The sequence below is a fragment of the Coregonus clupeaformis genome, chromosome 26, assembly GCF_020615455.1.
Source record: "Coregonus clupeaformis isolate EN_2021a chromosome 26, ASM2061545v1, whole genome shotgun sequence".
NCBI classification, from domain to species: domain Eukaryota; kingdom Metazoa; phylum Chordata; class Actinopteri; order Salmoniformes; family Salmonidae; genus Coregonus; species Coregonus clupeaformis.
The window spans coordinates 7,592,978-7,614,505 of NC_059217.1; the positions used below are offsets into that span (position 1 = coordinate 7,592,978).

At 46.5% G+C, this 21,528-nt stretch overlaps 1 protein-coding gene across 2 annotated transcripts in view; it reads left to right on the plus strand.

The window, feature by feature from the left end:
* The first annotated feature begins 635 nt into the window (after positions 1-635).
* The window catches only part of lnx1 (ligand of numb-protein X 1), a 72,486-nt gene continuing 51,593 nt past the window's right edge, over positions 636-21,528 (plus strand). For both annotated transcript variants that reach the window (XM_041848793.1, XM_041848794.1), the window contains exons 1-2: positions 636-759; positions 19,347-19,911. In XM_041848793.1, coding sequence (XP_041704727.1) covers positions 19,478-19,911 — 434 coding nt within the window. In that variant the 5' untranslated portion in view covers positions 636-759; positions 19,347-19,477. The remainder of the gene's footprint in view (positions 760-19,346; positions 19,912-21,528) is intronic.

Genomic DNA, 21,528 nt, shown 5'->3' on the forward strand with positions numbered 1-21,528 from the left:
CCTCTGTAGTACAGTAGTGGCCATGTGACTCAGAGAACAGGATTGTGTTATGGTTGGTCTATTGCGTGTGTGTATTTCATGTTGTGTGTAGGTGGTATGCAGTCCGAGCCTGCCCAGCACAGATTTAAGAGCTGAAATGAATCTGTAATATCCCTCATTATCTGACAATAAACAAAATCTTTATCTTCTTGGTTGTGCATTGTTTAGTTTTATTTCCCCCCTTGCACCCCCACCCTCCTCTCTCCCCCAACATGTCACAGCCTCCCTCCCTCCCAGAGCAGGTTTGGCCACTTCTTTGTTTACCTCTGCTCTGGTCCCGCCCCTCTCTGCCACTTCCTGGTCACCTGGACCAGCTTCCTGACGTGAGCAGCAGGCTCTGGGTCGTCACAGCACACCCACAAGTCTCTGACTCTGTTCTGTTCTCTGTCCCAGAATTCCCACAGGACTGGCAGCCGGCTAACATTTCCGGCTAAACTCCACCAGCCAATCAACAGGCGCTGTGACCGGGACAAAGTCCTTTGTCAGTTCACCTACCTACTCTCTCTCTCCCTCCCTCCCTCCCTCCCTCCCCCTCTGCAGCTCTAGAGTTACACCCTATTTCCTAAGTATTACCTGTCCAGGTGAAGCTACTTTGCCTGAAGTGAACATCGCTCCGTGCAAGCTCTTGTCCCTGTAGTCAGAACTGTACAGACTTTCCTGGATGTTGTATCACTGTTACTTATCTACACAGCTCTGAAGGTTCAAGTTTGACTTGCTACAGTAAGTAGGAGTAGTCTACTTGACAGTTTGTCTATTGTCTCATACGTCTGTCTGTGTTGTACTTGCATTTAAGATATTCATTTGAATGCGACTTGCATTGTGAGTTTGTGTCTGAATGTCAGACATGTTCTCCTCCCTATGTTTTTCATGTGTCTGTAAGTGTCTGTAAAGTAACTTATGCATTCAATCTGTGATCAGTGACCTGAACCTTTGAGATGGTGTAACTATGTGCTGATCCAGACAGACTCTGAGCCATTAGAGCCGCTCCATGGCTGCCTGCTCCTCTGCTCTGCCCTGAGCTCTGTTGTCCGAGACTGGGCAGTCAGATTTAGAGGTCTGGCTCAGAGAGAGAGAGAGACACCAGATCTGTGGAGCACCAGATTTTTTTATATTTTAGTCATTTAGCAGACGCTCTTATCCAGAGCGACTTACAGTTAGTGAGTGCATACATTTTCATACTGGCCCCCCGTGGGAAACGAACCCACAACCCTGGCGTTGCAAGCGCCATGCTCTACCAACTGAGCTACAGTGTCTAGTAGACACTCAGCTCATAGAGATAGAGAGGATAGACAGAACCTTGATGGACAGGGTGTAGATTTGTTATATTTGTATTTGATATATTTCTATCTTTGGGAAGCCTCTTTGCTCGTATCTAAGTTGTTTGTTTACGGAAGCTACTAGAAACAGCTGTACATGCAGTACCCTCTAGGCTAGTGTTCCTTAGATCTCCACCACCTGGCTAGATAAGGATGAACGAACTAATAATAATAATAATAATATGCCACTTAGCAGACGCTTACAGTCACGCATGCATACATTTTTGTGTACGGGTGGTCCCGGGGATCGACCCCACTACCCTGGCGTTACAAGCGCCGTGCACTACCAGCTGAGTCACATAGGACCACTACTTATGAAGACTTTATTTCCAAAATGTTATATTCACCAGTTTTTCATGTGTGTTTTTTTTCATCAAAAAGTATTGCTTATGGGTGTTTAAAATATTGCTGTTCACCGATTTTGTATTAATAGATTTCATGTGTTTTTTTGCAAAACACTATATATACATTGTTTATCTGGAATGGAATGTTCTTATCGCTTATATTTTGACTGTGATATGTGGTTGTCGAACTTAGCTATCTTAAGTAGAATGCGCTTACTATAAGTCGCTCTGTAAAAGAGCATCTGCTAAATGACAAAAATGTCAAATGTAAATGTTTTACATACAGATCTCATTTTACTGTATTGAATTATTTTTGTAAAAATCTTTTTTAAATATTGATGTCACAAATGTATCATTTGTACACTTCTTTATACATTTGTTAGTTGTTTGTTACATTTGACTATATAAAACCTACAGTCCTACTTATTTCTCTGAGAGTTAGGCGGATACAGTATATAGCGTTTTGCAAAAAACATGATTATTTGTCTCTCTGAAATGAAAATACATGTCTGTCATTGAATAACCCCATGCCATGATTAGATAGTGAAAAAACACACCTATTTAAATTTACTCATTTAGCAGATGCTCTTATCCAGAGCAACTTACAGTTAGTGGAGCATACATTTTCATACTGGCTCCCCGTGGGAATCAAACCCACAACCATGGCATTGCAAACGTCATGCTCTACCAACTGAGCTACACAGGACCAATCGTTTTCAAAATGTATTTCAACATTAAAAGCTAATTTACCAACATTTCTGAAAATGTATATATAGGAATGAAATCTTCTTATGTACACATATCTAACTCATATTATGTTGCATAGGCTAACCTACATCCTTCATGGACCGAATGTAGGTCTCATCCTGTCCATTACAAGTGTCAAGTACTTTGCATGTGTTGTATATTCTCCTGAGTGGCGCAGTGGTCTAACGCAGTGGCATTGCAGTGCTAACTGTGCCACTAGAGATCCAGGTTCGAATCCAGGCTCTGTCGCAGCCGGCCGTGACCGGGAGACTCATGGGTGGCACACAATTGGCCCAGGGTAGGGCAGGGATGTAGCTCAGTTGATAGAGCATGGCGTTTGCAACGGGGGGGTAGTATAAAAAAAAAAATGTATTCATTAACTGTAAGTCGCTCTGGATAAGAGCGTCTGCTAAATGACGTAAATGTATACATACACTTCATATGTGTACACACATCAAACCATGTGTAAAGTATGGGGTTGTGTTGACAGGGTGTGTTCTTTGTATCTTGCGCTCAGTGCGAATATATTTTATCTTATCTCATTCCCATTTTCTCTGTATAGTCGTTATGAGTCACCTACAGTCTCCTTGTGTGTCCCCTAACCTCAACATGTTATGATTATCTGCAGTGTGACACATTAATCATTGATTTGGTTCTTGTCATTCATCAGCTCTATGATCACCAGGGGCCTCATTAATAAATGCTGCATACGTAGAAATATACCCCAAAACATGCGTGCGCCACTTACTTGGCGTGAGAATGTCCTTACCTCCATGCAAACTTTAGACCATGAGTAAGCACATGTTTCTAGTTGTTGAGGTATTGTATTGCAAGCACGAAAGTAAGTATTTTGTGCAAATGGGGGATACGATGATACACTTATAAAATAAAAATAAAAATAATAATAATAACATTTGCCATTAGTGAGAAAGGCGAAAATCTATGGTCTTAATTTTGGAATCTAAAATAATTAGACATAGGAATCTATTTCCTATTTATTTTGTTTTCATAACCATTGCAGAATAATTCCTCACCTTTTCTGGCCGTGATGGGTTCATATTCCCAAAATAGCAATACAACAAATGACCATGTGCATCTCTCATTTAATGAAGCTTACTAGCCTAGTAAATAGATAGGTTATGTATTTAAAGTTTTGCTGTATGTGATCCCATAGGCAGCGCAGTTTATAATACACAGTCGAATTTAACAGGTGAACAGACAGTTGATATTTTACATTGACGTTGGTCTATATAGGCTATGCTACTACTGTAGCCTAAGTATAAAATAAAATAAAATCAAGCTTTAAATTTATACAGCACATTTCAGACATGGAATGCAACACAATGTGCATTACAGGAAAAAAAAAACTAATGAAAACAATGAAAATAAAAACAGAAATATTTACTACAGAACAAATATAATAGGATAAACAACAAAAGAATAACAATAAAAACGGATAGAGTAAAAAGCACCCTGAGGAAAAGCAAAGCTAAAAAGGTGTGTTTTAAGATGTTTTAAAAATGTTCACAGTTTCGTCTCCCCTCAGGTTCTCTGGCAGGCTATTCCAAAGGCTGGGGGCATAGTAACTAAAGGCTGCCTCTCCATGCCTCTTGGTCCTAGGCTTTGGGATAGTTAAAAGGCCAGTGCCAGAAGAACTGAGGGACCTACTGGGTACATAACTTAAAATTATGTCAGGCATGACTTTAAGTTATGTACCCAGAAGGTCCCTCAGTTAAACTCACAGGCAGCCAGTGCAGATACCTTAAAACCGGTGTAATGTGTTCTCTCTGTTTAGTCTTGTTCAGTACCCGTGCTGCAGCATTCTGTAAGTTTTGCAGTAGATCAATGGCATTCTTGGGTCGACCAGTTAGGAGAGCATTACAGTAGTCAAGCCTGCTTGTAATAAAAGCATGGATGAATCTCTCTGTATCAGCCTAAGAGAGAAATGGCCGCACCTTGGCAATGTTCCTCAGGTGGTAAAAAGCTATTTTGGTCATATTCCTAGTATGTGATTCCGAAATTGAGTTCAGAATCTAAAACAATACCTAGGTTTTTTACCTAGTGTTTTATCTTTATTGCCTGTGAATTAAAATGTGAGGCCAGATTCTCTCTCTGTGCTTTGGCTCCAACAATGAGTACCTCGGTCTTGATTTAGCTGGAGGAAGTTGTGAGCCATCCAAGTATTTAAATCACTAATACAGTCTAATAATTTATCAGTGGACCTAAAATCCTCTGGTGACACAGAAATGTAAAGTGTTGTATCGTCTGCATAGCAGTGAAAATCAATGCTATGCTTTCTGATAATGCTGCCAAAGGGTAACATATATCAACTGAACAGTACCGGACCCAAAATCGAACCTTGTGGAACGCCACATTTGATATGTATTTCCACTGAGTTATGTTCACCAAGAGTGACAGCAAACTCTCGACCGGCTAAATAGGTCCTGAACCTATTTAGAACGGGACCGGAGAGGCCAACCAAAGTACTGTAATTCAGTCCCACATATTTAGGTTGGGGGAAAGGTCGATGCAAAATTGAATTCAAACGTTCTGCGCTGACTGGTCCAAAACTATTTGCCATTGTTTTTTATTTTAGAAACTGTCAGTCCTTTGCCAAATACAGCATAAGTTACTGCAAAAGATTAAAACATTCTGCCAACACCTCCAAAAAATATTTGCTAAAATGTGCCATTACTCTTTCGTTTAGAAACTGCCGTGGCCTAATTACAATAGTTCCACATTAGTTAAATGTCTGATTAATAACGGGAAACGTATATGTATGGCGTGCACCACATTTATAAATCTCAATATTTTTAGACATACAGTGGGGAGAACAAGTATTTGATACACTGCCGATTTTGCAGGTTTTCCTACTTACAAAGCATGTAGAGGTCTGTAATTGTTATCATAGGTACACTTCAACTGTGAGAGACAGAATCTAAAACAAAAATCCAGAAAATCACAATGGCCAAGACCAGAGAGCTGTGTAAGGACATCAGGGATAAAATTGTAGACCTGCACAAGGCTGGGATGGGCTACAGGACAATAGGCAAGCAGCTTGGTGAGAAGGCAACAACTGTTGGCGCAATTATTAGAAAATGGAAGAAGTTCAAGATGACGGTCAATCACCCTCGGTCTGGGGCTCCATGCAAGATCTCACCTCGTGGGGCATCAATGATCACGAGGAAGGTGAGGGATCAGCCCAGAACTACACGGCAGGTCCTGGTCAATGACCTGAAGAGAGCTGGGACCACAGTCTCAAAGAAAACCATTAGTAACACACTACGCCGTCATGGATTAAAATCCTGCAGCGGACGCAAGGTCCCCCTGCTCAAGCCAGCGCATATCCAGGCCCGTCTGAAGTTTGCCAATGACGATCTGGATGATCCAGAGGAGGAATGGGAGAAGGTCATGTGGTCTGATGAGACAAAATTAGAGCTTTTTGGTCTAAACTCCACTCGCCGTGTTTGGAGGAAGAAGAAGGATGAGTCCAACCCCAAGAACACCATCCCAACCGTGAAGCATGGAGGTGGAAACATAATTCTTTGGGGATGCTTTTCTGCAAAGGGGACAGGACGACTGCACCGTATTGAGGGGAGGATGGATGGGGCCATGTATTGCGAGATCTTGGCCAACAACCTCCTTCCCTCAGTAAGAGCATTGAAGATGGGTCGTGGCTGGGTCTTCCAGCATGACAACGACCCGAAACACACAGCCAGGGCAACTAAGGAGTGGCGCCGTAAGAAGCATCTCAAGATCCTGGAGTGGCCTAGCCAGTCTCCAGACCTGAACCCAATAGAAAATCTTTGGAGGGAGCTGAAAGTCCGTATTGCCCAGCGACAGCCCCGAAACCTGAAGGATCTGGAGAAGGTCTGTATGGAGGAGTGGTCCAAAATCCCTGCTGCAGTGTGTGCAAACCTGGTCAAGACCTACAGGAAACGCATGATCTCTGTAATTGCAAGCAAAGGTTTCTGTACCAAATATTAAGTTCTGCTTTTCTGATGTATCAAATACTTATGTCATGCCATAAAATGCAAATTAATTACTTAAAAATCATACAATGTGATTTTCTGGATTTTTGTTTTAGATTCCGTCTCTCACAGTTGAAGTGTACCTATGATAAAAATTAAAACCTCTACATGCTTTGTAAGTAGGAAAACCTGCAAAATCGGCAGTGTATCAAATACTTGTTCTCCCCACTGTACATAGTATTTTTTTAAATTGTGCATTTTTTATTTATTTTATTTCACCTTTATTTAACCAGGTAAGCCAGTTGAGAACAGGTTCTCATTTACAACTGCGACCTGGCCAAGATAAAGCAAAGTAGTGCAATAAAAACAACACAGAGTTACATATGGGGTAAAAAAAAAAACATAAAAAGTCAGAAATACAACAGAAAATATATATACAGTGTGTGCAAATGTAGCAAGTTATGGAGGTAACGCAATAAATAGGCTATAGTGCAGAATAATTACAATAGTATTAACACTGGAATGCTAGATGTGCAAGAGATGATGTGCAAATAGAGATACTGGGGTGCAAAAGAGCAAAATAAATAACAATATAGGGATGAGGTAGTTGGGTGGGCTCATTTCAGATGGGCTGTGTACAGGTGCAGTGATCGGTAAGGTGCTCTGACAACTGATGCTTAAAGTTATTGAGGGAGATAAGAGTCTCCAGCTTCAGAGATTTTTGCAATTCGTTCCAGTCATTGGCAGCAGAGAACTGGAAGGAATGGCGGCCAATATCTGCATGCAGATATTTCGTGTTAAATTTATGCAACGGTTATAAATGAGGTCGAGGGTTTCTGCTCTGAGCATGTGTGTTTGGAGGAGAAACATGGGTCTGTGGAATGTTTTACCTGTGAATAACATGTCTGAACAGCGTGCCTGCCCTTCCCTCTCAGACAACACACTGAGCCTGCAGGCCTGTTGTGTGGACCTGCAGGGGCGTTGGTAACTCCTTGGAGAACCAGGCATACGTTAGTTGAAAAGGCAAACAGTAAATGGGACCTTCATTATGACCACTGTAGCATCCATATTGTGTTCATACTGTTCTATTCCACATATAATAATAATAATATGCCATTTAGTAGACGCTTTTATCCAAAGCGTCTTACAGTCATGTGTGCATACATTTTTACGTATGGACATACACAATGTCAAATTATACTCTGACCGCCCCCCATGAGCTCTATGTTTCTATTGTTTGTTTCGGGGTGAGTTGGTCCTAGAGTTGGTGCTCCGGTACCACTTGCTGTGCGGTAGCAGAGAGAATAGTCTATGACTTGGGTGACTGTCTTTGACATTTTTTGGGGCCTTCCTCTGACACCGCCTAGTATATAGGTCCTGGATGTCAGGAAGCTTGGCCCCAGTGATGTACTTGGCCATACGCACTACCCTCTGTAGCGCCTTACGGTCAGATGCCGAGCAGTTGCCATACCAGGCGGTGATGCAACCGGTCAGGATGCTCTCGATGGTGCAGCTGTAGAACTTTTGAGGATCTGGGGACCCATGCCAAATCTGAGGGGGAAAAGGTGTTGTTGTGCGCTCTTCACAACTGTCTTGGTGTGTTTGGACCATGATAGTTCGTTGGTGATGTGGAGACCAAGGAACTTGAAACTCTTTTCCCGCACCACTTCAGCCCTGTCGATGTTAATGGGGGCCTGTTTGGCACTCCTTTTCCTATAGTCCACGATCAGCTCCTTTGTCTTACACACATTGAGGGAGAGGTTGTTGTCCTGGCACCACACTGCCAGGTCTCTGACCTCCTCCCTATAGGCTGTCTCATCGTTGTCGGTGATCAGGCTTACCACTGTTGTGTCATCAACAAACTTAATGATGCTGTTGGAGTTGTGCTTAACCACGCAGTCGTGGGTAAACAGGGAGTACAGGAGGGGACTCAGCACGCACCCCGGAGTGGCCCCAGTTTTGAGGATCAGCGTGGCAGTTGTGTTGTTGCCTACCCTTACCACCTGGGGGTGGCCCGTCAGGAAGTCCAGGATCCAGTTGCAGAGGGAGGTGTTTAGTCCCAGGGTCCTTAGCTTAGTGATGAGCTTTGTGGGCACTATGGTGGTCTGTTTGAAAGTAGATATTACAGACTCGGTCAAGGAGAGGTTGAAAATGTCAGTGAAGACACTTGCCAGTTGCTCCCGCATGCTTTGAGTACACGTCTTGGTAATCCGTCTGGCCCCGCAGCTTTGTGAATGTTGACCTGTTTAAAGGTCTTGCTCACATCGGCTACGGAGAGCGTGATCACAAGGTCATCTGGAACAGCTGGTGCTCTCATGCATGCTTCAGTGTTGCTTGCCTCGAAGCGAGCATAAAAGGCATTTGGCTCGTCTGGTAGGCTCGCCTCACTGGGCAGCTCGCGGCTGGGTTTCCCTTTGTAGTCCGTAATAGTTTTCGAGCCATGCCACATCCGACGAGGGTCAGAGCCAGTGTAGTAGGATTCAATCTTATTCCTGTATTGAAGCTTTGCATGTTTGATGGTTCGTCTGAGGGCATAGCGGGATTTCTTATAAGCGTCCGGATTAGTGTCCCGCTCCTTGAAAGTGGCAGCGCTAGCCTTTTGGTCGGTGCGGATGTTGCCTGTAATCCATGGCTTCTGGTTGTGAAATGTATGTATGGTCACTTTGGGGATGACGTCGTCGATGCACTTATTGATGAAGCCGGTGACTGAGGTGGTATACTCTTCAACACCATTGGATGAATCCCAGAACATATTCCAGTCTGTGCTAGCAAAACAGTCCTGTAACGTAGCATCCGCGTCATCTGACCACTTCCGTATTGAGCGAGTCACTGTTACATTCTGCCTTAGTTTTTGCTTGTAAGCAGGAATCAGCAGGATAGAATTATGGTCAGATTTGCCAAATGAAGGGCAAGGGAGAGCTTTGTATGCATCTCTGTGTGTGGAGTAAAGGTGGTCTAGAGTTTTTTTTCCTCTGGTTACACGTGACATGCTCGTAGAAATGAGGTAAAACGGATATAAGTTTGCCTGCATTAAAGTTCCTGTCCACTAGGAGCGCCGCTTCTGGAGTAACATTTTCTTGTTTGCTTATGGCCTTATACAGCTCGTTGAGTGCGGTCTTAGTTTCCCATTCACTATAATGGGGGATCCTGTTTTCTGCTAACAATGCCTGCAGTACCGCGGTAAGCCTTGAACTTCCGTGGCTTCACTTAGAGGGGGCAAGCATTCTCACTCTGAGGATTAACACTGAGATAATGAGCTCTGTGAGGTGCTCCCTGGACACAGGTGTGTCCCCTTTAAATGCTTTGTTGTGCATGTGTGTTCATGTGTTCGTGAATGGAATCCTCAGAGATTTTACTGTTCTATGACACAAAGGGATTGCTTTGGTTAATGAGTTTCAGATACAGAGGACTCTGTGACTGATTGTTCTTCTGCTGTTGTCTGTCCAGACTACACACGTATTACACGTGTACATTCTGTTCTCTCTATCCTGACCTGTAATCATCACACTTTACCTCTCTATCATAATTTTCTTCTTACAGTTTTTCTCAATTGCTAAAACACTAAAACCCATTGGCTGAACAAAGTTCTCAGTTGCCTGGACTCATTTAGCTAATTATGCAGTCTGTTGTCAATACCTTAAACCATTTCACATGGTAAAACACAATTTGCAGATCTCACTTAGACTTTTCAGCAAAACTCTAAACACATTCTCATTCTCAAAACACATTCTGCACTCTGATGCACATGTCATCCATACTGGTAAACACAAGTGGCAACAATCAAATACAAATAGAGAACACATGTCATTGATTGAACACAACCACTCAAAATTGATTTAACCTGTTTCAAATGATGCGACACAACCAATATAAGCCAGTTCAGAGAGCAAACAGGTTGTTGAAGGTGGGAAGGAGAAAGTCTGAGAATGGATAGAAGAAACAATGTGAGAGGACGAGGATGAGTGTGTATGCGAGGTGGGCGATGAGGAGGAAGAGGAGGAGGAGGGCAAGAAAGAGGAAGAGGAGGACGAAGAGGAAGAGGAAGACAAAGAGTGAAAATATCTGATGAAATTCAAGCAACAGTCATAGACCATGTTCTTGTCCATGGACTGACAATGAGGGAAGCAGGACTTAGAGTGCAACCCTGTCACGGATTCTGCCGAGGCTGCTCCTCCTCCTAGTTCGGGCAGGCTTCGGCGTTCGTCGTCCCCGGAGTACTAGCTGCCACCGTTGAATGTTTCTATGTGTGATTGCTTTTGTCTGTCTGTCACACCTGTGTCCGTTTGTGTCTGATTACGTGTTCTATAAGTTGCCTGTGTTGTATTGGTTAGGTTGTGTGTTGTTTTTCGCCTGTCCGTAGTGCTGCGTGTTTTGTATCTGTTTCGTTGTTTATTGTTTTACGCATGGTTTGCGTATAGCTCGCCTCTGTTTTTCTTGAGGCCGTTTACAGTATCTTTGCCTTGTAGTTTCACCAGTAAACTTTGTTGGACTAAGCTTCGGTGTCCTGCGCCTGACTCCCACAGCACATACACCTCAGCCTTGACAGAACAACACACCAGTATGGAGTCAGCAGGAGCAGTGGCGGCACCCAAGTCGCTGGAGGATCGGATCAGCGACCAAGACACCATGATCCGGCAACTTGGGGGCGCCATGAACGAGGTGTCCAACACTCTGCGCCTGTTGGTTACGGGAGAGGTGCCCACGCCTTCTCACACCATCCCGTCACCAACGGCCAGTCCTCCTCTCTCAGCACCAGGACCCAGTGGCATTCGGCTCTCGCTCCCGAGGGCATATGATGGTTCTGCAGCCGGGTGTCAGGGGTTCCTCCTGCAGGTGGAACTCTACCTGGCCACCATACACCCAGCGCCCTCGGGATACGAGAGCGTCTCCGCCCTCATCTCCTGTCTATCCGGCAAGGCGTTGGAGTGGGCCAACGCTGAATGGAGGGGAATAGACGCCGCTACCATCACCTACGCGGAGTTCTCCCGCCGCTTCAGGACTGTCTTCGATCATCCACCTGAGGGGAAGGCGGCGGGGAGCGTCTGTTCCACCTCCGACAGGGGGAAGAGGAGCGCACAGGAGTTCGCCCTGGAGTTCCGGACTCTAGCGGCGGATGCGGGGTGGAATGAGAGGGCCCTCATCGACCATTACCGGTGTAGCCTACGAGAGGACGTTCGTCGTGAGCTGGCCTGCAGGGACACCAACCTATCCTTCGACCAGTTGGTGGACATCTCCATCCGTCTCGACACCCTGCTGGCTACCCGCGGACGTCCCGAGTGGGGGTCATCCATTCCACCCTCCAGCACCTCCGAGCCGATTCCCATGGAGCTCGGAGGTGCTGGCGCTAGAGAGAGGAGGAGAGAGAGCCCGAGGGGGGCCATCCCCTGCACCAACTGTGGCCGTGGAGGACACACCGCGGCCAGGTGCTGGGGAGGGTCTCCTGGGAGAGGGGACAACAGGTCACGCACTGGGGAGTCATTCCAGGTGAGTAGGCGCCCCACTTACCCAGCTCTCTGTTGGTCACATGTGTATACCTGTGAGATTTCCACAGGTGGCACCTTATTCCCAGCATAAGGCGCTAGTAGATTCAGGCGCAGCTGGGAATTTTGTTGATCGTGCATTTTGTTATAGGTTAGGAATTCCCCTTCGGCCGGTAGAAGCCCCCTTTCCTGTTCATGCCCTAGACAGCCGGCCGTTGGGGTCGGGGTTGATCAGAGAAGTCACAGCACCACTTAAGATGACGACGCAGGGGGGTCATGAGGAGATCATTCAGTTTTATCTGATTGACTCTCCTGCGTATCCCGTGGTGCTGGGGCTTCCCTGGTTAAGCGCCCATGATCCTACCATTGCGTGGCAACAGAGGGCTCTTATGGAGTGGTCTGCCCAGTGTGTAGGGAGATGTCTAGGTGTTTCCTTAGGGGCGACCTCGGTAGAGAGTCCGAACCAAGTGCCCGCAATGCACATTCCCTCTGAATATGAGGATTTAGCACTTGTGTTCAGCAAAACGAGGGCAACACGGCTACCACCTCATAGACAGGGGGATTGTGCGATAGATCTCCAAACAGGAGCGGCACTTCCGCGGAGCCGTGTGTATCCCCTGTCTCAAGAGGAGACAGCGGCTATGGAGACTTACATAGCTGAGTCCTTGGCACAGGGATACATACGGTCCTCCACTTCCCCGGTTTCCTCAAGTTTCTTTTTGTGAAGAAGAAGGACGGGGGGTTTGCGCCCGTGTATTGATTACCGTAGTCTCAATCAGATCACGGTTAAGTACAGTTACCCTCTTCCACTGATTGCGACTATGACGGAATCATTACGCGGGACGCGGTTCTTCACAAAGTTGGATCTCAGGAGCGCGTACAATCTGGTGCGCATTAGGGAGGGGGGATGAATGGAAAACAGCATTTAGCACCACCTCGGGTCATTACGAGTATCTCGTCATGCCATACGGGTTAATGAATGCTCCTTCAGTCTTCCAATCCTTTGTTGACGAGATTTTCCGGGACATGCATGGGCAGGGTGTGGTAGTATACATCGACGACATCCTAGTGTACTCTTCTACACGAGCCGAGCATGTAGCCCTGGTGCGCCGAGTGTTGAGGAGACTGTTGGAGCATGACTTGTATGCCAAGGCAGAGAAATGCTTGTTCTTCCAGGAGTCCGTCTCCTTTTTGGGTTATCGGTTGTCCGCGTCTGGTGTGAAGATAGAGGTTGACCGTGTGTCGGCCGTGCGTAATTGGCAAACTCCAACCACTGTAAAAGAGGTGCAGCAGTTTTTGGGTTTTGCTAATTACTACCGGAGGTTTATCCGGTGCTTTGGACAGGTTGCAGCTCCCATTACGTCCCTGTTAAAGGGGGGTCCGGTTCGCTTGCAGTGGTCAGCTGAGGCGGACATGGCATTTGTCAAACTGAAAAACCTGTTCACCTCGGCTCCGGTGCTGGCGCATCCGGATCCCTCTTTACCATTCCAAGTAGAGGTAGACGCGTCCGAGGCCGGTATTGGGGCAGTCCTGTCGCAACGGTCCGGCACGCCACCTAAGCTCCGCCCCTGTGCGTTCTATTCTAAGAAGCTCAGCTCGGGCGGAGCGTAATTATGACGTAGGGGACAGGGAGCTGTTAGCTGTAGTCCAGGCCCTAAAGGTGTGGAGGCATTGGCTTGAGGGGGCTCAACACCCTTTCCTCATTCTGACTGACCACCGTAACCTGGAGTACATCCGGGCAGCTAGGAGATTGAACCCTCGTCAGGCTAGGTGGAACATGTTCCTGACCCGGTTTGTTTTTAAGATCACATACATCCCAGGGTCCCAGAACGGTAAGGCAGACGCCCTGTCCCGGCGGTATGACACAGAGGAGAGGTCCATTGAACCTACTCCCATACTGCCGGAGTCTTGTCTGGTGGCTCCGGTGGTGTGGGAGGTCGATGCGGAGATCGAGCGGGCACTGCGTACCGACCCTACTCCCCCGAGTGTCCTGTGGGGGCGGACGTACGTTCCGCTCGAGGTTCGTGATCGCCTTATCTATTGGGCTCATACATCACCCTCCTCTGGACATCCAGGTATTGGCCGGACAGTGCACTGCCTTAGCGTGAAATACTGGTGGCCAACGTTAGCTAAGGATGTGAGGGTTTATGTCTCCTCCTGCTCGGTGTGCGCCCAGTGTAAGGCACCTAGACATTTGCCCAGGGGAAAGTTACATCCCCTGCCCGTTCCACAACGACCATGGTCCCACCTCTCGGTGGATTTTGTGACCGACCTACCCCCCTCCCAGGGGAATACCACCATTTTGGTCGTTGTGGATCGGTTTTCTAAGGCCTGTCGTCTCCTCCCAATGCCGGGTCTCCCTACTGCCCTACAGACCGCTGAGGCCCTATTTACCCACGTGTTCCGGCACTATGGTGTCCCCGAGGATATTGTGTCTGACCGAGGTCCCCAGTTCACCTCCAGAGTCTGGGGGGCATTCATGGAACGCTTGGGGGTCTCGGTGAGCCTTACCTCGGGGTACCACCCAGAGAGCAATGGGCAGGTTGAACGAGTCAACCAGGATGTGGGTAGGTTTCTGAGGTCCTATTGCCAGGGCCGGCCGGAGGAGTGGTCTAGGTATATCCCCTGGGCAGAGATGGCCCAGAACTCTCTCCGCCACTCCTCCACCAATTTAACACCTTTCCAGTGTGTTTTAGGGTATCAGCCGGTCCTGGCACCTTGGCACGAGAGCCAGATCGAGGCCCCTGCGGTGGATGAGTGGATTCGGCGCTCGGAGGAGACGTGGGACGCTGCCCGTGTCCATCTGCAGCGGGCCATCCGTCGACAAAAGGCGAGCGCCGATCGCCACCGCAGTGAGGGACCGGTGTACGCACCGGGAGATCGAGTCTGGCTCTCGACTCGAAACCTGCCCCTCCGCCTGCCCTGCCGGAAGCTGGGTCGGCGGTTTGTGGGGCCCTTTAAAGTCCTGAGAAGATTGAACGAGGTGTGTTACAGGTTACAACTGCCTATTGAGTACAAGAATATTAACCCCTCGTTCCATGTGTCTCTTCTCAGGCCGGTGGTAGCTGGCCCACTCCAAGAACATGAGATATGAGAGACCCCTCCGCCCCCTTTGGACATCGAGGGGCCCCGGCGTACAGGGTCCGGACCATCTTGGACTCGAGGCGCCGGATGAGTGGTCTCCAGTATCTCGTGGAGTGGGAGGGGTACGGTCCGGAGGAACGGTGCTGGGTGCCTAGGAGGGACATCCTAGATCCATCCCTCCTGACGGAGTTCCACCGTGGGCATCCCACGCGCCCGGGTCCGCGCTCCTCCTGGCCGTCCCCGAGGCCGGGGTCGGCGCACGGCTGGAGCCGCGCGTCAAGGGGGGTACTGTCACGGATTCTGCCGAGGCTGCTCCTCCTCCTAGTTCGGGCAGGCTTCGGCGTTCATCGTCCCCGGAGTACTAGCTGCCACCGTTGAATGTTTCTATGTGTGATTGCTTTTGTCTGTCTGTCACACCTGTGTCCGTTTGTGTCTGATTACGTGTTCTATAAGTTGCCTGTGTTGTATTGGTTAGGTTGTGTGTTGTTTTTCGCCTGTCCGTAGTGCTGCGTGTTTTGTATCTGTTTCGTTGTTTATTGTTTTACGCATGGTTTGCGTATAGCTCGCCTCTGTTTTTCTTGAGGCCGTTTACAGTATCTTTGCCTTGTAGTTTCACCAGTAAACTTTGTTGGACTAAGCTTCGGTGTCCTGCGCCTGACTCCCACACCACATACACCTCAGCCTTAACAAACCCAATTTGAGCCGATTTTCTGTCTCCACCATAGTAAGGACATTCAGAGAAGAGAACAGGTACAGTATACTACTGTATTTTTGTAATTGCAAATTTACTGTACTACACTATATGCAGCTGTTTCAATAGACATTTGTAAAGTTAATCATTGTATGTATTGTACTGCATGAATATGTTTTGTAACTACACAACTACAACTACACCTGCATGCTGCCACATGCAGGTGGAAGGACAGCTATATTCACTCGGGAGCAAGAGGCCGTTATAGTTGGCATGGTCCTTCAAGATAATGCAATACGACTCAGAGAAATCCAGGAACGAGTGATACAAGACAACACACACTTCCAGGGAATCGACAGTGTGAGCATTTCCAAATTGACCGTGTCCTCCATCGTAACAGGATGCGAATGAAACAAGTAAACAGAGTACCTTTTGAGCGCAACTCACCAAGGGTGAAAGAACTGTGAGCTCAGTTTGTGCAAGTAAGTGTACATTCAGAAACATTTACTGTAATACAGATTGTCTACAGTACTAACACATACTATGTGAATGACATTACTCTTCAGTACATACAATGTATGTGAATCAGAAGTGCATACAGTAGGCCTAATTGTACTCTACAGTATAGCACTGTCTCTGTTCGACTTACAAAATCCTACATACAGTATATTGTATTTCTACACAGACAATATTTGACTTGGAATCCTTGGACAGATCCCATGAGTTCATCTTTGTCGATGAAGCAGGCTTCAATCTAACAAAGAGAAGAAGGAGAGGCCGAAACATGATTGGACAGCGGGCCATTGTTGAAGTCCCTGGTCAACGAGGTGGCAATGTCACAATCTGTGCTGCTATCAGCAACCATGGTGTTCTACATCACCATGTTACACTCGGGCCATATAACACCCAGCACCTTCTAAGATTTATTGCCAATCTAAGATATATTTTATTTGAGCAGCAGGTTTAAGAGCAGCAGGGTCAAGAGCTAAATGAGAATCCCATTCCCACCTATGTGATAGTGTGGGACAATGTCAGTTTCCACCGAGCTGCTCAGGTAAGGGAATGGTTTAACATCAATGGGCAGTTTATGACCTTGTACCTCCCTCCATACTCGCCTTTCCTGAATCCGATTGAGGAGTTTTTCTCCTCTTGGAGATGGAAAGTGTATGATAGACAACCCTACACCAGAGTAAATCTGCTGCAAGCCATGGATTTAGCCTGTGGTGATATAGGTGAGGAATCATGTCAGGGCTGGATACGGCACACAAGAGGCTTCTTCCCCCGTTTCCTCAGGAGGGACAATATTGCTTGTGATGTCGACGAAGTGCTCTGGCCTGACCCAGCCCAAAGACAAGAAGAAGCACATTGATCACATGTTTACTCCTTTGATTTTTGTCCCTTTTAGCATTGTATACTGTAGTACAGTGCATTGTAGGCTGTATACTGTACAATGGACAAATTGTATGGCCCTGAACATTGTGCTTTCCATTTGTTAACAGTACTGACTGCTCAAAAGATTTTGACTGGTTGCAGGTTCATATCAACAAAGAACAAGAATTACAGTATCACAGAGACAAAGGACAAGTTTGTGAGATGCAGGGTACAGTACTGTAAAAATAGGGGTACAAGGAGGAGGAAGAACAAAAAACAAAAGTAGTAATTTCTGATCAATTTTGAGCTACTATGATAGAACATGTTTTCGTTCATCAAAAGACAATGACGGAAACATATGACATTTGTTTTGAGATTAAAAATGTACTTCTCCCTGAGAACTGTATGTTTTGAACAATATGTTTTCTATTTTTCGGTGTATTGTTTACTGACTGCTTGAGAGTGTATATCATTTTGATCACTTTGTTTATGATTTGAGAGCAGTGTTTGATTTTGAACACAGGTAAAACTGTTTTGAGGTGAATGTTTCATTTTGCGAGAGGAGTCAGAGGTTTTGTAAATAGTGCTTGAAGATGAGGTTTTGTGTTTAATGTTTTCAGGAAATGGAGCAAGGTTTCAGAAATTGTGTTTTAGCAATTGAGAAAAACTGTCATATCCTCTTCCTACCCCAAAAGAGAGAGACAGAGAGAGAGAGAGCGAGAGAGAGAGATGTTCAGCTTTAGTGGTTTCTGTCTGTACACTGCTCCAGTGAACCTCCCTCCCTCCTTCTCTTTCTCTCTCTCTGTCCATCTGTATTGAGATGAAAGCTTCCCCTCCTGAGAGAGAGAGAGAGAGAGAGAGAGAGAGAGAGAGAGAGAGAGAGAGAGAGAGAGAGAGAGAGAGAGAGAGAGAGAGAGAGAGAGAGAGAGAGAGAGAGAGAGAGAGAGAGAGAGAGAGAGAGAGAGAGAGAGAGAGAGAGAGAGAGAGAGAGAGAGAGAGAGAGAGAAGCAGGATAATACAGTCACTTCATCACAGCGGGTAGCTTCAACTTCATTATAGTATTGTTCAGACTGTTATTATTACCACGGTCCTCCTCCCAGACACATACAGCAAACAGACCGAGCTTTGATGACTGTCATAACTCACAGCTTTTCCTCTTAGGCTACTTACGTAAGCCAAGGTCTGTGTGTGTGTGTGTGTGTGTGTGTGTTCACAACTAGGTGATGTGTATTGCATCCGTGTTTATGTGTGAGTGTTTCTGGGTGTTTGTGGGCATGCTTGTTAGTGTACAGTATGTATGTTTTGCACCATACAGTCATTGGTGTGCACGTGTATACGTGTGTGCTCAGTTACTGTCAGGTGTATCACCTTTGGAAGGCTATTGAACGTGTCAGTACCTTCTGGGTTCTCACCTGACCCCCAACCACACACACAGATGGAGAGGAGTGCTATAGGTTAAAGAGGACCCTCACACGCTATAGGCAAGGTCATCTCTTATACCGCATGGCATACTTTATGCTCGATTAGTCAATGTCCATTATAGTACTGTACATTGCAGTACATGAGCATTGATGCTCAGTGTGTTGAAAAGTGTGTTCTATTTCTAGGGTTGAAACCCAATAAGGTTAGTGGATTTCAGTCAATGTCATGTCAGACTATGTATAACATAATCAGCCAAAGTGATAGCCAATCAGGCAGGACGACCTAAGAGTTGCTTCAGAAAAAGGGGCCATAGGGTTGCCAACAAGATGGCCGTTGCCAGGGTGACGTGGTTCTTGGATGCCAGTCGTCTCTGCCCATCTGTTCAGGATGGTGTGCCAGGGGAGACCGCCTGACTCTGAGATGACGTAGTGATACTACAGTCACAATTTACCTCTCATGAACACAGCATACTGTGTAAATGTACACATACGGTGAATTCTGAGCGCTATCTAATGCTGTACACATTAGGTCCCACACAGTACACATGTACTGAATGTGAATGCAATGTGTAGCCAGAGAAAAAATGAGTTTCTCAGTGGTTCGATATCAGTCTTCTCTTCCAGAGGAGAACATACAAATGAAAAGGAGTGAAATTAGAAAAAAAAGTAATTACGGCTGCTGCTGTTCCCACGGTGGCTGTGATTCCTGCTCAATGTTTCACTGCTTAGGGTATGTCAATGTGTGTGTGCCTGTCTGCCTGCTTGTGTGTGTATGCAACACCAAGTTCTGTAGCTCAGCTCAGAAAATACTGAGATTATGAACACTGTCACACCTCTCCAGCTTGATCCAATATCCATGCCTCTCTCTGTCTCTCTATACAGCTTCATGGACCTCTACATGTAATGAAATTCACCTGATCCCCCACAGCACCATACCGAGACGCCCTTGTCCAAGAGCCCTCTTCATGAGTAGCTAGGAGGAGTTTGAATTGGCTGAGGTGCCTGATGTTGCCATGGTGATGGCGATGGCATCGGCAGCCCCACCACGACCCCCACCACCTGCCATGATTGGCTACGGCGGTTTGGAGTCCCCTCCCCCTGAGCTGTGCCAGGCGTGCGGCCAGAGACATCTCCTTGAGGAGAACCATGAGTACCTGTACCGAGACGAGGTGGACGATGACCTCGTCTGTCACATCTGTCTGCAGCCGCTCATTAGGCCGCTGGACACACCCTGCGGTCACACCTACTGCCAGGAGTGTCTGACCAGCTTCCTGCTGGAGAGTGACTTCTGCCCCGTGGACCGAACCCCTCTCATGCTGCAGAACTGCCGCAAGTCCAGCCTGCTGGTGCACAAGCTCCTGGACAAGCTAGCCGTAGCCTGCCCCTTCACTGACCACTGCACTGATACCCTGCCCCGGGGGGAGATGGAGGGACACATCAAGAACAGGTAGGTCCTGTACCCCAACACACCTTAACCAACTATGTACTATAATAACACATTACCCCAACACACCTTAACCCACTATGTACTATAATAACACATTACCCCAACACACCTTAACCCACTATGTACTATAATAACACATTACCCCAACACACCTTAACCCACTATGTACTATAATAACACATTACCCCAACACACCTTAACCCACTGCACTGATATCCTGCCCCGGGGGGAGATGAAGACTCACATCAAGAACAGGTAGGAGAAACACTAAGAACCCTAACATGCATTACACACTGGAAGAGTAGAGTACCCCTACACACTTTTACCCACAATCTACTGTAAGAACAGAGAGTGTTCCACACCCACAGTATCCACAGATATTGCAGCACCCATAATAATTGCTGTATGTTTATTAACTGTGTTATGTTTTCCCCATCTGCTCCTCTCTCTCTCAGGGCTCATAATGTTGTTGTGATAAAACTGTGTTGACCTCCATTTAACATACACACTTAACATCCCCACCCCCACATCCCTATTGTCCCTGTCCCCACCCCCTCCAGTCCCAGAGGGGGAGAGTGCACTTCCTCACCCTGGTTCTTTCATCTGAACCAGCCCAGCTCCTCTGTTTACATATCATTATAGAGCCAGAGGTTTGGCTGCTCATTGTTCAGAGTCCGGGCTCCACTCTTCATTAGCGCTCGTTAACACTCTGCTAGTCTAGAGGCCCACGAGATAATTACTAAATAACTCCCGAACTATGCACTGGTACTGTACAACAATGTGTTTCCCATAGTACTATAAAGTGATAGTGATTGCATAACTATCTCCTGAGCCTGCAATCCCCTTGAAGTTTACCACCTTTCTCTTCCATTCTCAAATCAAAATCAAATCAAATTGTATTTGTCACATGCGCCAAATACAACAGGTGTAGACCTTACAGTGAAATGCTTACTTACAAGCCCTTAACCAACAATGCAGTTTTAAGAAAAATAAGTGTTAAGAAAGTATTTACTAAAATAAACTGAAGTTAAAAATAGAAAAAGAGAAAAATAACAAATAATTAAAGAGCAACCAAAAAATAACAGTAGGGAGGCTATATACGGGGGTACCGGCACAGAGTCAATGTGCGGAGGCACAGGTTAATCAAGTTAATTGAGGTAATATGTACATGTAGGTACATATTACCCCTCCCTCCTTCTTCAATCTTCATCCTCTGGTGTCCTGGGTCTCCCACTCAGACCTCCATCCTCACTATCTATCTCTCCTAGGCTCTCAGGTTACCTCTCCATCTCTTTCATGATGTGTGAGTGTGATGTAGGTGGGCCAGGGGTCTCTGGGGACAAGCTCCTCTCTGGGAGGAGTCACAAGGTGTTGGAGGGGAGAGGCTACGTCCTGGGGGAAGAGAAGAGGCCTGGGGAATGCCCATCCAGCCTGATACACCCGCCTTATAAGGTCTCTACTGGTAGTTGAACTTTGGTTTTGTGGTTGTGCACTTTTTGGGTTCAGTGTTTGTGGTCTTGTGTTTGTGGTTGTGCTTGAAGTCCAGTAATTGTGATTGCGTCTTTGCGGTCCTGCGCTTGATGTCATGCAGGTTTGCGCATTATGTTTATGATGTAG